This window comes from Oncorhynchus mykiss, chromosome 6 (genome assembly GCF_057628025.1).
Source record: "Oncorhynchus mykiss isolate SJ-2025 chromosome 6, ASM5762802v1, whole genome shotgun sequence".
Taxonomy (NCBI): Eukaryota; Metazoa; Chordata; class Actinopteri; order Salmoniformes; family Salmonidae; genus Oncorhynchus; species Oncorhynchus mykiss.
Genome location: NC_143027.1, coordinates 13,649,940 through 13,666,523, shown reverse-complemented (window position 1 = coordinate 13,666,523; position 16,584 = coordinate 13,649,940). Strand labels below are relative to the sequence as shown.

Genomic DNA, 16,584 nt, shown 5'->3' with positions numbered 1-16,584 from the left:
TATTGATCAATGGTATTAATTCATCTGCATACCATCAATTACCACCTTCTACAGTCCAGTCGTTATTGTCAAAGCCTCACATTTTGCAGCTGTAATATTAGACGTTAGAACGTGTTTCATTTTGTTGTAATATTACAATCAAACATGCATTGATGCTTGCTATGGCACCTGTTCCGCGCTGCATGGGTCCCTTCACGATAAAACATTCAGGAAATGTAGCTTCTTATAGGCAGGGACTATATTGTGTCCTTGGTAAGGTTTGAATGGTCTATATTGCACAGTTCCAACAATACCATTTTGAACAGAAGACTGAGAGTGAAGATTGAGAGTGAAGATTGAGAGTGAAGACTGAGAGTGAAGACTGAGAGTGAAGACTGAGAGTGAAGACAGAGTGAAGACTGAGAGTGAAGACAGAGTGAAGACTGAGAGTGAAGACAGAGTGAAGACTGAGAGAAGACAGAGTGAAGACAGAGTGAAGACTGAGAGTGACGACAGAGTGAAGACTGAGAGTGAAGACTGAGAGTGAAGACTGAGAGTGAAGACTGAGAGTGACGACTGAGAGTGAAGACTGAGGGTGAAGACTGAGAGTGACGACTGAGAGTGACGACTGAGAGTGACGACTGAGAGTGACGACTGAGAGTGAAGACTGAGAGTGAAGACTGAGAGTGACGACTGAGAGTGAAGACTGAGAGTGAAGACTGAGAGTGAAGACTGAGAGTGAAGACAGAGTGAAGACTGATAGTGGCTCACTGAAGAAGAAAGTGAGAGAGATGCGGAAGTTTTGCTTGAGCATGTGTTGTGATTTGTTTGATAGTGTCATTTTTTATTGAAGCCTCATTGGTGGGTTCCCAATTAGAATGTCCTGTATTGAACATAAAGAAGTGTCATGGACAGATCTGCCTCAAGAAAGAGGTTTAAGCTGGACTTAAACCCTACTTACATCGTACCACCAATAGACCATAGAATGTTGTTGTAAATGTATGAATTCATTAATAAAATCTAAAGCATATTACCTGTATCCATACTCAGATTTGATTAAGGCTGTGAAATATATGTTTTTTCTCAATTGCCTTCTTCAACTTGAACAGAAGGGAAAGTGAATGGAGGACAAATAGACCCCTTATCCTTTAGATGAGAACCAGAGAATGTCTGACTAATACAGATATTTATTGAAACAGTGCATTGTGTAGAGGAGTTGAGGGCCATGTTTCTGAAGGCCTTCTAGAGTGGGGGCCCTTGTCTCTGATGCACACGGCGACCCTGGAGAGAGAAGCCGCTTGACATTGAGAGGTGTTGTTGGGGTGGGCACATGTTTGGGCTTCGATTTTACTGAAGTGGACACTGGAGAATCAGACACTCGTATCCAATAGCATGCTGCCCTTGGGCTCGGGTTATCTTGTAAATACTCTGCTCCAAGTCTATCAAAGCAGCGTCCTTTAAAGTGGCCAAGGCCAGTCATTCACTTTAAAATAAAAAAGCACTCCGTCTCCGAGCAGGGTGGGGGAGAGAGAGTAGGAGTGTGTGTTGTGTCATCCATTATTTGGTGGCTCTGGTCTCCCAGGTTCCACTTTGTGATGGTTTGAATAGTATTAGCACAAACGAAGAGACGATTTGAACAAGTTAGTGTGAAAATATCTCTCTCTCTCTTTCTCAACCTCTCTCTTTTATCCAGTCCCATCAGCAGCCCCCGCACTAGCCATTCTGGTTCCTCATCTCCGGATGTGTGATGAGTTTTTCCTTGTTTTCTCCAAAAGCAAACACAATAATAATAAAGAAACAATTAAAAGCAGTATGATAGACAGGAAATACTAACACACCCCACTTACCAGCAACCATTGCATTAAAATGGCAGTGGTAATGCTGTTTTGATTAAATGCTGTGTTTCGGTAATTTGTGTCCGTGTGTTGTATGTGTGTGTGTGTGTATTTTTTGTTTGAGGGGATGTGAGTGGGATTAATCTATTGATTTGATTAAAGTAAAACGAAATACAGTGGGGTCACAGGGAACCACTAACATGTCATCATGATTCAATCAGACTTCAGTGTTATCGTTATGATTGGAAGGAGTTCATCGGATGGTGAAGGGGAGAAGGCCTACATTTAGATTGAAATCAATCAGTTAGACCGTAGCCTTGTTTCCGTGCTCTGTGAGCGCTGAGTGACCCTGACACCTGCTATGACCTCTCTTGACCCCTTCCCAATGCAATGACACATCCGGGCCATCTGACAGGCAAACAAAATGGCCCCACTCACCCGAACGGCCCCACACGGCGCCACACACCCCGCATGGCCCCACGCGGCTCCACACACCCCGCGTGGCCCCACACGGCGCCACACACCCCGTGTGGCCCCACACACCCGAACGGCCCCACACGGCGCCACACACCCTGCGTGGCTCCACACACCCGAACGGCCCCACACGGCGCCACACACCCCGCGTGGCCCCACACACCCGAACGGCCCCACACGGCGCCACACACCCCGCGTGGCCCCACGCGGCTCCACACACCCCGCGTGGCCCCACACACCCCACACGGGAGATAAACTAATAAGAGCCCCCATCAGGAGCGGACATTCGATCGTCTAACAAGCAGGACACAGAAAGCTATTCCCCACCTCTGATCTATGCAATGGATAGTTTCCACAAACACGGTCAGATATTGTTACAGCACAACCACCCATCACTTCAACATCCAAACGGGATAGAATGAGCTTCGATTACCTTTGAAAAGACAAAAAAATACTATGCGCACACTCAATTGGTGTTTAATCGTTTTTAACAGAAACAATTTAACATGATAAAATGGGTGCTTATAGTCCCTGTACTTGCAGAATATTAAATGAGAGTTTGATATTTTATTATCCTGGTTTTCAGGATAATATCTTGTTTTGTAAAGTTCCTGTCGATTGAAAGGTCACGTCTAGGGAAATGATTAAGCTTTTTAAATGTACGAAATTAAATGAATTTGTTCCAAAACTATCGAAAACATTAGATGTGCCTCACAGACTAGACTGAAAATAATACACATTTGTACATGTGTGGAAGACGACAAATATCAGCACCCACCAAAGTATTATTATAATAATAGCTATGTATTTCTGTAATAAATTCAGCAAAGGTACAGTGCATTCCAAAATTATTCAGACCCCTTCACTTTTTCCACATTCTGTTACATTACACACAGCCTTATTCTAAAATGAATTACATTCGATTTTTTTCCTCATTAATTTACAAACAATACCCCGTAATGACAATGCAAAAACATGTTTTTAGTAATGTTTTAATTTAACTGAAATGTCACATATAGGTAAGTATTCAGGCCCTTTACTCAGTACTTTGTTCAAGCACATTTGGCAGCGATTACAGCCTCAAGTCTTTTTGGGTATGATGCTACAGTTTATCCCATTCTCTGCCGATCCTCTCAAGCTCTGTCAGGTTGGATGAGGAGTGTCGCTGCACAGCTATTTTCAGGTCTCTCCAGAGATGTTCGATCGGGTTCAAGTCCAGGCCCTGGCTAGGCCACTCAAGGACATTCAGAGACTTGTCCCAAAGCCACTCCTGCGTTGTCTTGACTGTGTGCTTGGCTGTGTGTTCGATCCTGACTAGTCTCCCAGTCCCTGCCTGTCCCTGTAGGGATGGTATTGGCCAGGTTTTGGGCGGTGCCAGGTTTCCTCCAGACGTGGCGCTTGGCGTTCAGGCCAAACGTTCAATCTTGGTTTCATCAGACCAGAGAATCTTGTTTCTCATGATCTGAGAGTACTTTAGGTGCCTTTTGGCAAACTCCAAGTGGGATGTCGTGTGCCTTTTACTAAGGAGTGGCTTCTGTCTGGCCACTCTGCCATAAAGGCCTGATTGGTGGAGTGCTGCAGAGATGGTTGTCCTTCTGGAAGGTTCTCCCATCTCCACAGAAGAACTCTGGAGCTCTGTCAGAGTGACCATCATGTTCTTGGTCACCTCCCTGACCAAGGCCCTTCTCCACCGATTGCTCTGTTTGGCCAGGCGGCCAGCTCTAGGAAAAGTCTTGGTGGTTCCAAACTTCTTCCAGTTAGGAATGATGGAAGCCACTGTGTTCTTGGGGACCTTCAATGCTGAGAAATGTGTTGGTACCCTTCCCCAGATCTGTGTCTCAACACAATCATGTCTCGGATCTCTACGGACAATTCCTTCGACCTCATGGCTTGGTTTTTGCTCTGACATGCACTGTCAACTGTGGGTCTTATGTAGACAGGTATTTGCCTTTCCAAATCATGTCCAATCAATTGAATTTACCACAGGGGTTCTCCAATCAAGTTGTAGAAACATCTCAAGGATGATCAATGGAAACAGGATGCACCTGAGCTCAATTTCGAGTCTCATGGCAACGGGTCTGAATACTTCTGTAAATAATGTTTTTTATTTTTTTAAACCTGTTTTTGCTTATTCATTGTGGGGAATTGTGTGTAGCTTTATTAGGATTTTTTTTAAATCCATTTTAGAATAAGGCTTTAACTTAACAAAATGTGGACTGAGTGAAGGGGTCTGAATAATTTCCGAATGCACTGTATATGGCCCTTCATGCTCACATCAATGTATCAATATAATTAGGAATTATGAAAAGAAAGTTTGATGAAAAAAATAGGCCATTAGTACACAAGCAATTAAGTTAAATAATGTACCACATATGAAAACTAATTATAACCAGCTTGTTTCTTTGATTCAGTCTTTCTCTCTTATAGTCACTCGAGGTGTTACTTTGGCCCTTCAATCAACTACCGTTTGTTTTGAACTATCACAGTACATGACCACTTGTGACAGCATTGAGCATTCAGCGACTACTGAAGGGAAGAACGCATGGTCCACAGCTACAGAGCAGTTCATTATTCCCTCAAACACCTTTCGTTCTCTTACCTCATCCCACACCACTGATAACAATAGTGTGCGTGTGTGTGTGCGACTCGCGACCGTGTAAGTCACATAGAGATCAAACAGACAGTCAATTACCCTGAGAGGAATCCAGTGGCTGTGACAGGGGAGGCTAAGCATCTAGGATCAAATAGACTGCATCTGTTGGCGCTGTCTGTCACTGTCCATCATCAGAGAGGAGAACATAGAACAACCAATAGAGAGGCTTGGAGGGGTGAGAAAACACAGGTTGACCAATAGAGGTGCTTGAAGGGATGAGGGAACACAGGTTAACCAATAGAGATGCTTAGATGGGTGAGAAAACACAGGTTAACCAATAGAGATGCTTGGAGGGGTGAGGGAACACAGGTTAACCAATAGAGAGGCTTGGAGGGGTGAAGGAACACAGGTTAACCAATAGAGAGGCTTTGAGGGGTGAAGGAACACAGGTTAACCAATAGAGAGGCTTGGAGAGGTGAGGGAACACAGGTTAACCAATAGAGAGGCTTGGAGGGGTGAAGGAACACAGGTTAACCAATAGAGAGGCTTGGCGAGGTGAGGGAACATAGGTTAACCAATAGAGAGGCCTGGGGGGGGGGGGGGGTGAAGGAACACAGGTTAACCAATAGAGAGGCTTAGAGAGGTGAGGGAACACAGGTTAACCAATTGAGAGGCTTGGAGGGGTGAAGGAACACAGGTTAACCAATAGAGAGGCTTGGAGAGGTGAGGGAACACAGGTCAACCAATAGAGAGGTCTTACAGATGGGTTATGGGGTCCATTCCTTGATTTGTGGAAATTGGAGAGGAGGGTGACCCCTGAATCTTACAGAACTTTTCATTTAAAAAATATGTGGTGTACACAGGTGTTTGATTCATGTACACATTATGATGGTTGCTTTATTGGCAGGAAACAGATGACATTAAAGTTATATCTCTAATTGTATACAATTAATTCCTACCTGAGATAATGATTCATAAAATAAGCATACACATTACGCGTTATAACAATAGTCCAGAAATATATATTTTATCTCATTATGTGTTTACTGTATTTAGGTGAAGAGAATATATAATATATTAAGGTATCATATTCAAGAATTATAAAAACAGCACATCTCACATCTCATCATCTCACATCCCCATTATTTTTATTTCTACTTTGCACATTCTCCCATTGCAAATCTACCATTCCAGTGTTTTACTTGCTATATTGTATTTACTTTGCCACCATGGCCTTTTTGCCTTTACCTCCCTTATCTCACCTCATTTGCTCACATCGTATATAGACTTGTTTATACTGTATTATTGACTGTATGTTTGTTTTACTCCATGTGTAACTCTGTGTCGTTGTATGTGTCGAACTGCTTTGCTTTATCTTGGCCAGGTCGCAATTGTAAATGAGAACTTGTTCTCAACTTGCCTACCTGGTTAAATAAAGGTGTTCTCTACTAGCCTACCTGGTTAAATAAAGGTGAAATAAAAAAAATGAAAAAAAAAAGTATACAAAAGTGAGCCTTACTGAGAGAAACCAGTAGGCTGGAAATCTGGCGGTCAGGTTAGCTCTGAGAGAAACCAGTAGGCTGGAAATCTGGCGGTCAGGTTAGCGCTGAGAGAAACCAGTAGGTTGGAAATCTGGCGGTCAGGTTAGCGCTGAGAGAAACCAGTAGGCTGGAAATCTGGCGGTCAGGTTAGCGCTGAGAGAAACCAGTAGGCTGGAAATCTGGCGGTCAGGTTAGCGCTGAGAGAAACCAGTAGGCTGGAAGTCTGGCGGTCAGGTTAGCTCTGAGAGAAACCAGTAGGCTGGAAATCTGGCGGTCAGGTTAGCGCTGAGAGAAACCAGTAGGCTGGAAATCTGGCGGTCAGGTTAGCGCTGAGAGAAACCAGTAGGCTGGAAATCTGGCGGTCAGGTTAGCGCTGAGAGAAACCAGTAGGCTGGAAGTCTGGCGGTCAGGTTAGCTCTGAGAGAAACCAGTAGGCTGGAAATCTGGCGGTCAGGTTAGCGCTGAGAGAAACCAGTAGGCTGGAAATCTGGCGGTCAGGTTAGCGCTGAGAGAAACCAGTAGGCTGGAAATCTGGCGGTCAGGTTAGCGCTGAGAGAAACCAGTAGGCTGGAAATCTGGCGGTCAGGTTAGCGCTGAGAGAAACCAGTAGGCTGGAAATCTGGCGGTCAGGTTAGCGCTGAGAGAAACCAGTAGGCTGGAAGTCTGGCGGTCAGGTTAGCTCTGAGAGAAACCAGTAGGCTGGAAGTCTGGCGGTCAGGTTAGCGCTGAGAGAAACCAGTAGGTTGGAAATCTGGCGGTCAGGTTAGCGCTGAGAGAAACCAGTAGGCTGGAAGTCTGGCGGTCAGGTTAGCTCTGAGAGAAACCAGTAGGCTGGAAATCTGGCGGTCAGGTTAGCGCTGAGAGAAACCAGTAGGCTGGAAGTCTGGCGGTCAGGTTAGCTCTGAGAGAAACCAGTAGGCTGGAAGTCTGGCGGTCAGGTTAGCTCTGAGAGAAACCAGTAAGCTGGAAATCTGGCGGTCAGGTTAGCGCTGAGAGAAACCAGTAGGCTGGAAGTCTGGCGGTCAGGTTAGCTCTGAGAGAAACCAGTAGGCTGGATGTCTGGCGGTCAGGTTAGCTCTGAGAGAAACCAGTAGGCTGGAAATCTGGCGGTCAGGTTAGCGCTGAGAGAAACCAGTAGGCTGGAAGTCTGGCGGTCAGGTTAGCTCTGAGAGAAACCAGTAGGCTGGAAGTCTGGCGGTCAGATTAGCTGAGAGAAGCCAGCGAGCTGGAAGTCTGGTGGTCAGTTTAGCTCTGAGAGAAACCAGTAGGCTGGAAGTCTGGCGGTCAGGTTAGCTCTGAGAGAAGCCAGCGAGCCTGAAGTCTGGTGGTCAGGTCAGCTCTGAGAGAAACCAGTAGGCTGGAAGTCTGGTGGTCAGGTTAGCTCTGAGAGAAGCCAGTAGGCTGGAGGTCTGGTGGTCAGGTTAGCTCTGAGAGAAGCCAGTAGGCTGGAAGCCTGGTGGTCAGGTTAGCTCTGAGAGAAGCCAGCGAGCCTGAAGTCTGGTGGTCAGGTCAGCTCTGAGAGAAACCAGTAGGCTGGAAGTCTGGTGGTCAGGTTAGCTCTGAGAGAAGCCAGTAGAATGGAGGTCTGGTGGTCAGGTTAGCTCTGAGAGAAGCCAGTAGGCTGGAAGCCTGGTGGTCAGGTTAGCTCTGAGAGAAACCAGTAGGCTGGAAGTCTGATTGTCAGGTTAGCTCTGAGAGAAACCAGTAGGCTGGAAGTCTGGTGGTCAGGTTAGCTCTGAGAGAAACCAGTAGGCTGGAAGTCTGGCGGTCAGGTTAGCTCTGAGAGAAACCAGTAGGCTGGAAGTCTGGTGGTCAGGTTAGCTCTGAGAGAAACCAGTAGACTGGAAGTCTGGCGGTCAGGTTAGCTCTAAGAGAAGCCAGCGAGCCTGAAGTCTGGTGGTCAGGTTAGCTCTGAGAGAAACCAGTAGGCTGGAAGTCTGGTGGTCAGGTTAGCTCTGAGAGAAGCAAGTAGGCTGGAGGTCTGGTGGTCAAGTTAGCTCTGAGAGAAACCAGTAGGCTGGAAGTCTGGTGGTCAGGTTAGCTCTGAGAGAAACCAGTAGGCTGGAAGTCTGGTGGTCAGGTTAGCTCAAAGAGAAACCAGTAGGCTGGAAGTCTGGTGGTCAGGTTAGCTCTGAGAGAAACCAGTAGGCTGGAAGTCTGGCGGTCAGGTTAGCTCTGAGAGAAAGCAGTAGCCTGGAAGTCTGTTAGCTCTGAGAGAAACCAGTAGGCTGGAAGCCCGGCGGTCAGGTTAGCTATGAGAGAAACCAGCAAGCTGGAAGTCTGGTGGTCAGGTTAGCTCTGAGAGAAACCAGTAGGCTGGGAGTCTGGAGGTCAGGTTAGCTCTGAGAGAAACCAGTAGGCTGAAAGTCTGTTAGCTCTGAGAGAAACCAGTAGGCTGGAAGTCTGTTAGCTCTGAGAGAAACCAGTAGGCTGGAAGTCCGGCGGTCAGGTTAGCTCTGAGAGAAACCAGCAAGCTGGAAGTCTGGTGGTCAGGTTAGCTCTGAGAGAAACCAGTAGGCTGGAAGTCTGGCGGTCAGGTTAGCTCTGAGAAAAACCAGTAGGCTGGAAGTCTGGTGGTCAGGTTAGCTCTGAGAGAAACCAGTAGGCTGGAAGTCTGGCGGTCAGGTTAGCTCTGAGAGAAAGCAGTAGGCTGGAAGTCTGTTAGCTCTGAGAGAAACCAGTAGGCTGGAAGTCCGGCGGTCAGGTTAGCTATGAGAGAAACCAGCAAGCTGGAAGTCTGGTGGTCAGGTTAGCTCTGAGAGAAACCAGTAGGCTGGAAGTCTGGTAGCTCTGAGAGAAACCAGTAGACTGGAAGTCTGGTGGTCAAGTTAGCTCTGAGAGAAACCAGTAGGCTGGAAGTCTGGCGGTCAGGTTAGCTCTGAGAGAAACCAGTAGGCTGGAAGTCCGGTGGTCAGTTTAGGTCTGAGAGAAACCAGTAGGCTGGAAGTCTGTTAGCTCTGAGAGAAACCAGTAGGCAGGAAGTCCGGTGGTCAGGTTAGCTCTGAGAGAAACCAGCAAGCTGGAAGTCTGGCGGTCAGGTGAGCTCTGAGAGAAGCCAGTAGGCTGGAAGTTCGGCGGTCAGTTTAGCTCTGAGAGAAGCCAGCAATCTGGAAGTCTGATGGTCAGGTTAGCTCTGAGAGAAGCCAGCAAGCTGGAAGTCTGGCGGTCAGGTGAGCTCTGAAAGAAGCCAGTAGGCTGGAAGTCTGGTGGTCAGGTTAGCTCAAAGAGAAACCAGTAGGCTGGAAGTCTGGTGGTCAGGTTAGCTCTGAGAGAAACCAGTAGGCTGGAAGTCTGGTGGTCAGGTTAGCTCTGAGAGAAACCAGTAGGCTGGAAGTCTGGCGGTCAGGTTAGCTCTGAGAGAAAGCAGTAGCCTGGAAGTCTGTTAGCTCTGAGAGAAACCAGTAGGCTGGAAGTCCGGCAGTCAGGTTAGCTATGAGAGAAACCAGCAAGCTGGAAGTCTGGTGGTCAGGTTAGCTCTGAGAGAAACCAGTAGGCTGGAAGTCTGGAGGTCAGGTTAGCTCTGAGAGAAACCAGTAGGCTGAAAGTCTGTTAGCTCTGAGAGAAAACAGTAGGCTGGAAGTCTGTTAGCTCTGAGAGAAACCAGTAGGCTGGAAGTCTGGCGGTCAGGTTAGCTCTGAGAGAAACCAGCAAGCTGGAAGTCTGGTGGTCAGGTTAGCTCTGAGAGAAACCAGTAGGCTGAAAGTCTGGTAGCTCTGAGAGAACCCAGTAGGCTGGAAGTCTGGTGGTCAAGTTAGCTCTGAGAGAAACCAGTAGGCTGGAAGTATGGCGGTCAGGTTAGCTCTGAGAGAAACCAGTAGGCTGGAAGTCCGGTGGTCAGGTTAGGTCTGAGAGAAACCAGTAGGCTGGAAGTCTGTTAGCTCTGAGAGAAACCAGTATGCAGGAAGTCCGGTGGTCAGGTTAGCTCTGAGAGAAACCAGCAAGCTGGAAGTCTGGTGGTCAGGTGAGCTCTGAGAGAAGCCAGTAGGCTGGAAGTTCGGCGGTCAGTTTAGCTCTGAGAGAAGCCAGCAAGCTGGAAGTCTGGTGGTCAGGTTAGCTCTGACAGAAGCCAGCAAGCTGGAAGTCTGGCGGTCAGGTGAGCTCTGAGAGAAGCCAGTAGGCTGGAAGTTCGGTGGTCAGGTTAGCTCTGAGAGAAGCCAGCAAGCTGGAAGTTCGAAGGTCAGGTTAGCTCTGAGAAAAGCCAGCAAGCTGAAAGTTCGGTGGTCAGGTTAGCTCTGAGAGAAACCAGTAGGCTGGTGAGGGTCCTTCTCTAAAACAGCGTTCAGAACACACCACTGACAACAATCCACTAGCACACTTACACACACACTGCCTATTAAAGAAGGAGTAGACGAGGGCTGTAAAAGGCTGTTAGTTAGCGAGGCCCGGATGCCGGTAGACATCAGAGGCCTGCGCAAAACCGCAGAGTGGGCGGAGCTCAAACAGGAGTCACCGGAGTGGCCTGGATCATCAGCATATCGGCACGGAGACGCATTTCCGCTGACCCCGGCACTGGGATCGGGCATAGCAGCTCGCGGCACTCCGGAGTTCAGTGCCAGTTTGAGGTGAAGAAAGGAGAGCCTTGGAATCGATCGCTCCTGAAGAAAGAAAGAAAAAACAACTTGTTAAGGAGCGATGACACGGAAAAAAGAAGAGATTCCTGTGCTTCAAATTGGAAATAAATGATAGATGTGAGGTGCGAGCATGGCTGACTTTGTTTTCCAGGGGAGTGTGTTGTTGTGTTAAGCCCTACACAGGTAACACACTGTGGGTCTGGGGGTTGTTGACTAACTGATTGCTAGGCTAGTCAATCTGTCCTGAGGCAGTGATCATAGACTAGTCTGGTAAACCATGTACAGTGACCGCCCAGTCTAGAACAAACCAGACGAGACCAGCCCAGCCCAGACCAGCCTGGGACCTCACCCCTCCATCTCCATTATCACAGCCAGCCAGGTGGTCAATCTAATAAACATGGGGTCAATATAGCGGCCATCAGAGGACCCTCTTTGGAGGAGACCTTAAAGGTTATTTTTAATTGTATCCCTCCGGCCTGGTGCATGTAGAAGGGAGGAGACGAGAGAACAGGATGAGAAGAGGAGGAGAGAACAGGATGAGAAGAGGAGGAGAGGAGAGGAGAGAACAGGATGAGAAGAGGAGGAGAGGATAGAACAGGATGAGAAGAGGAGGAGAGGAGAGAACAGGATGAGAAGAGGAGGAGAGGGCTCTCACTGCACTGGTATCCTGACCCATCAACAAAGTAGCAAGGGCCCCATGAACTGATCTTATGAAGCTGTATTGGAAACAGGTACATAAGCCTGCTGATCTGGGAGTCTATTAGAAGGCTAATACAGAGGAATAACACTGCTATGATGTCTGGATATTCACTGACTGGACAAAATATTAAGAACACCTTCCTAATATTGAGTTGTACCCCCAGCCTCATTTTGTCGGGCATGGACTCTACAAGGTGTTGAAAGCATTCCATACCCCTTTCAAAGGCAATTACATTTTTGGTCTTGCCCATTCACGCTCTGAAGGGCACACATACACAATCCATGTCTCAATTGTCTCAAGGCAAAATCCTTCTTTAACCTGTCTCCTCCCCTTCATCTACACTGATTGGAGGGGATTTAACAAATGACAATAAGGGATCATATCTTTCACCTGGTCAATCTGTCATGGAAAGAACAGGTGTTCTTAATGTTTTGTCCACTCAGTGTATACCCCCAAATGCATAAACCAACAAGCAGTCCCTAAGCATCAACCTGTCTCTCCCTACTATGTGCTCACTACCCCAAACTGTGTATCTATGCTATAATAGAGTATAACACCATTGTATCACAATCTATACCGGTTTCTCGGAGATGGTGTCTGGGTACTGCTTCACAACACATTACAGTATGTTTCTAAGCAGCCTAGCCACCTGCTAGTAGGGAAATAAGTAGTGGTAGGGAGAAAAATCGATAGTTACATATTGGGATATTGTTTTTGACAGTATATCGCAATATTAGTTTTGCACTAATCAGCTGTGCCTGCATGAAATCGCAACTATTTTTCCTTCATATCTTGTTGTCCATCTTTTTTAAATAGTGAGCAATGTTCATAATTTCTTGCCCCTCTGCAGCCAACATATATTGAGCAATATGTTTGGAACATCGAACCGTAAAAGAAATGACGGTATCGAATCAAAACACGTGTAGAATTGTGAGAATCACAATACATATCGTATCAGGAACTAAGTATTGAGATATCATATTGTGAGGTCCCTGACAATTCCCATTCCTAGAAATAAGCCATTAGCCACTGGTTGTGATTGGTTGGTGAGGAGCTGGCAGTGGAGCAGCTGCAATAACAGAGGTGTTGTGTAGCAGCTTTCGCAGCGAAACAGCGAACCCCTGACCTCGGAGAGCCGAGAGGAACCCGAGGCGTGTGTACCAGATTTCAGGCTCCCTGTGACCCCAACATGGGAACTGGCTCACCTGGAGAGGGGAAACCGAGTCCCCCTTCAGATCACCTGATACGCTGGCTGCCTTAGTGCCTTCTCACCACTGCCTCTTTCAAGCAACCCCGAGAATGAATGAATAACGGTCCACTGGTTTTGCTTAGTGCATCCATTGTGCATAACTCGCATTACATTAAGAGACAGACACGGGAGAGTATGTGGTGTGCACTATCATGAATCAAGTTGGATCAAATATTAAGACTATCCTGTTGGACTGCTGGGTCAGAAGTTAAAATGGATGTAATGTCCAATAAGCTTGTTGCTTGCAGTGGATACACGCTTAGCTACAGTATCCAGGTTTAGAGGGGAATTACGTTCTCTATTTACAAAATGATTTCTCTCTAGCCTGTTAAGTGTGTGTGGTGTAACTGTAGTGTATATTATGCTTTATGTGACTATCCTCCCTCTGTTGTTTCACAGTGGACGGAGTGTTAAACCCGTCTCTTTGTGCCTATGTATTGTGCAGGTACAGAGCGACACGAGCTGACATCATGGAGGAGTTTCAACTCCATCTTCCAGTTCTTCAGTAAGGCTCTACAGACTGGGGATGAGTACGAGGAGTCCTCCAACACGGTCACCACACGCAGCTCCCACAGGACCAAACATGAACACAACCACGACGACTAGAACTACACCAACAGGAGGGAAACACGGGGGGAGGGTCAAATCCTCTCTATTTACCCTCCTTCCTTCCTCCCTCATCTTTGTGTGATCTCTCCCTTCCAGCTGAGCCCGTCTCCCGGCTCGCAGATGCATTGTTTTACTGGCAGAGTGCGGGTTGGCGGTGGTGGTGTATACATCGCAATAGCGCTTTGCATTATTTCTAGATGAGTGCAACTGTCAAAGCAATATGGGCTGAGTGTTTGCGCTTACCATGGGCTGTGGCGCTTGGCTGCGGTCTGGGCCACGGAGCAGCGGCAGCGGCTCAGATTAAGGCTGACAGGCGCTGTGCACAGTGCGCCGTGGTGCACCTCCAACTGTCCTGACATCACCCTGAATGAGCTAATGCCCCAGCAGCCCTGTCCACCACTCCCCGAGGTCCTAAAACCTCTCACAGTCCTCCTCAACAAACACCACTCATACACTTAGAATATCTCCCTCCCTCAACCCAACCCCCCTCCCTCTCTCACTTCAACCCAACCTCCCACCCTCAACCCAAACCCCCTCCCTCACCTCAACCCAACCCTCAACACAACCCCCTCCTTCACCTCAACCCAACCCCCCACCCTCAACCCAACACACACCCTCAACCAAACCCAACCATCAACACAACCCCCTCCTTCACCTCAACCCAACCCCCCACCCTCAACCCAACACACACCCTCAACCCAACCCCCCTCCTTCACCTCAACCCAACCCCCCCACCCTCAACCCAAACCCCCTCCCTCACCTCAACCCAACCCTCAACACAACCCCCTCTTTCACCTCACCTCAACCCAACCCCCCACCCTCAACCCCAACACACACCCTCAACCCAACCCCCTCCTTCACCTCAACCCAACCCCCCCACCCTCAACCCAACCCCCCTCCTTCACCTCAACCCAACCCCCCCTTCACCTCAACCCAACCCCAACCCCCACCCTCAACCCAACACACACCCTCAACCCACCCCCTCCTTCACCTCAACCCAACCCCCCCACCCTCAACCCAACCCCCCTCCTTCACCTCAACCCAACCCCAATCCCCACCCTCAACCCAACACACACCCTCAACCCAACCCCCCTCCTTCACCTCAACCAAACACACACCCTCCCCTCACCACAAACAATGGTTTTAACAGTTGTAAACATGCTCCATTAACATTATCATTTTAATGTAAAGCAAATGTGTTGTTTTTATGTCTCCTTCCTTTACCCTTACCTTCCCCAAACACACACACTTTTTATAAAGACACATTTTCTGTCAAGTGTGGTCCTGTTTATACCTTACTTTGGAAGGTTGCACTGCACTGTTTATGACAGTTGATATACTGTTGGGGTTCGGTTTTCTTTTGCTTGGTTTTTTATCTTACTTTCTCTCAGTGTTTAGCTGGATTTTAATGCGCCCTAATAACTTTTTTTATCAGACCAAATAAGGTGATTGGTGAAAGGTGAAAGAGTGATTGTCTATGATTTTTAATTTGTAAAAATGACATGTTTTACTGTACCCTTTTCCCCTGTTTGAGATCCATGAAATTGATGTCCCTGGATGATTGCATCTGATTAAACAAATAAAACAACCATAACCTGTGCTAGAAATGAAGAATTCAAGACACTGAGCAGATTTAAAATCATTTAAAGTCCAGCATCAAAATGAGTTTTTAGGTATATCTCATTTTAATAGAAACAAGAAGTCAACTTCAATATATCCCCTTGCATGCTTCGGGAAAGCCAAGATTTCAATATTCTCCTACACCTAGATGATATATGTGTTTATATATGTTGGAAGAAATGTAACACATTTATTTTCCAAAACACTTTCCTCACGTGCAAACGGAAAAGTGACAAAGAAATCAGCACTGGCTCAGCCTTGCGTAATCTCAGTCTGCTGGGACATAAACAAGATCAAAAATACAGTATATTTCCACGATGTTTTGGTGAGTTATAAAGTTTAATAGAATAGCCTTCTAATATGCCCAGATATTAGTCTAAACGAGACAAAAATCCTGTGATACATCTCCCGACACACCCACGGTCTACCCAGACATGCGTTACCTTTCCCCGGCTTGATGTGTTGAGGTATTTATGAGGGGAGATAAGACATGTTTTGGTATACATTTGACCTTTTTATTTCGGTGTGAATTACAGCCACTGGTGATATGTTGAGGCTTTTGTGGCTTATTAAACACTTAATTGCTTTTGTTAGTAATGAGAGCGCAGTCTGGGCAGATGTAATTTTCATAACATTTTTATTAATGACTCTTTGGATGTCACTCAAGAAGTTAACTTGTTTGATTTGGGGAATATGCATATTAACGGAGGAGTTTAATTTCAGGATACTGTTGACATGTGTGTTCCCTTCACACGAAGGAAAAAACTGTTGCTATTTTACTTCATTATGCATATATTGTTCCCGTAGGAATAAAGAAGACACTATGTTGACTGGTGTTTTTAATAAAGACCAACAAGCCATATGTGAATGGATCAAAAGTAATGGGAGCAGCCTTAAACCAAATCTAAAGCACAGTGGATATGTAAATAGGGACTAATTATAACAATTGCTCTTGAATATGTTATTGTTTCAGATTGTATCCGTTTTATTGATCCAATAAGTCATGCTCACTATTAAGACATCCATGCTTTGTGATTAAATATAGCGTTTGAAAAACATTTTGTACCTTTTGTTTTTACAATTTTTACATTGACTTTGATGTAACTTAGTTTCAACTATTGCCTATTAAAATGTAATTATTTGTATGTCAAGTTAACTGTAATCATCCACCAATCGGCATGTGTTTCCTATGCACCATTCCCATCGATTACATATTTTTTGTAAATATGTAATTTGCTAAAATGTTATTAAAAAGTTGTAGTGTCGATGGAGTTTCCAACTACCACGTGGCCCATGGGGATTTATTTTTCAAATACCCTGATACATATTTATAATTTTACATTTACGTCGTTTAGCAGACGCTCTGACCCAGAAACAATTAAGGTTAAGTGCCTTGCTCAAGGGCACGTTGAC

At 46.4% G+C, this 16,584-nt stretch overlaps 1 protein-coding gene across 1 annotated transcript in view; it reads left to right on the top strand.

Moving 5' to 3' along the window:
- arb2a (ARB2 cotranscriptional regulator A) overlaps positions 1-16,229 on the top strand; it is a 318,843-nt gene extending 302,614 nt beyond the window's left edge. Inside the window, exon 11 of the mRNA XM_036979434.2 lies at positions 13,388-16,229. Coding sequence (XP_036835329.2) covers positions 13,388-13,548 — 161 coding nt within the window. The 3' untranslated portion in view covers positions 13,549-16,229. The remainder of the gene's footprint in view (positions 1-13,387) is intronic.
- Positions 16,230-16,584: the final 355 nt, after the last annotated feature.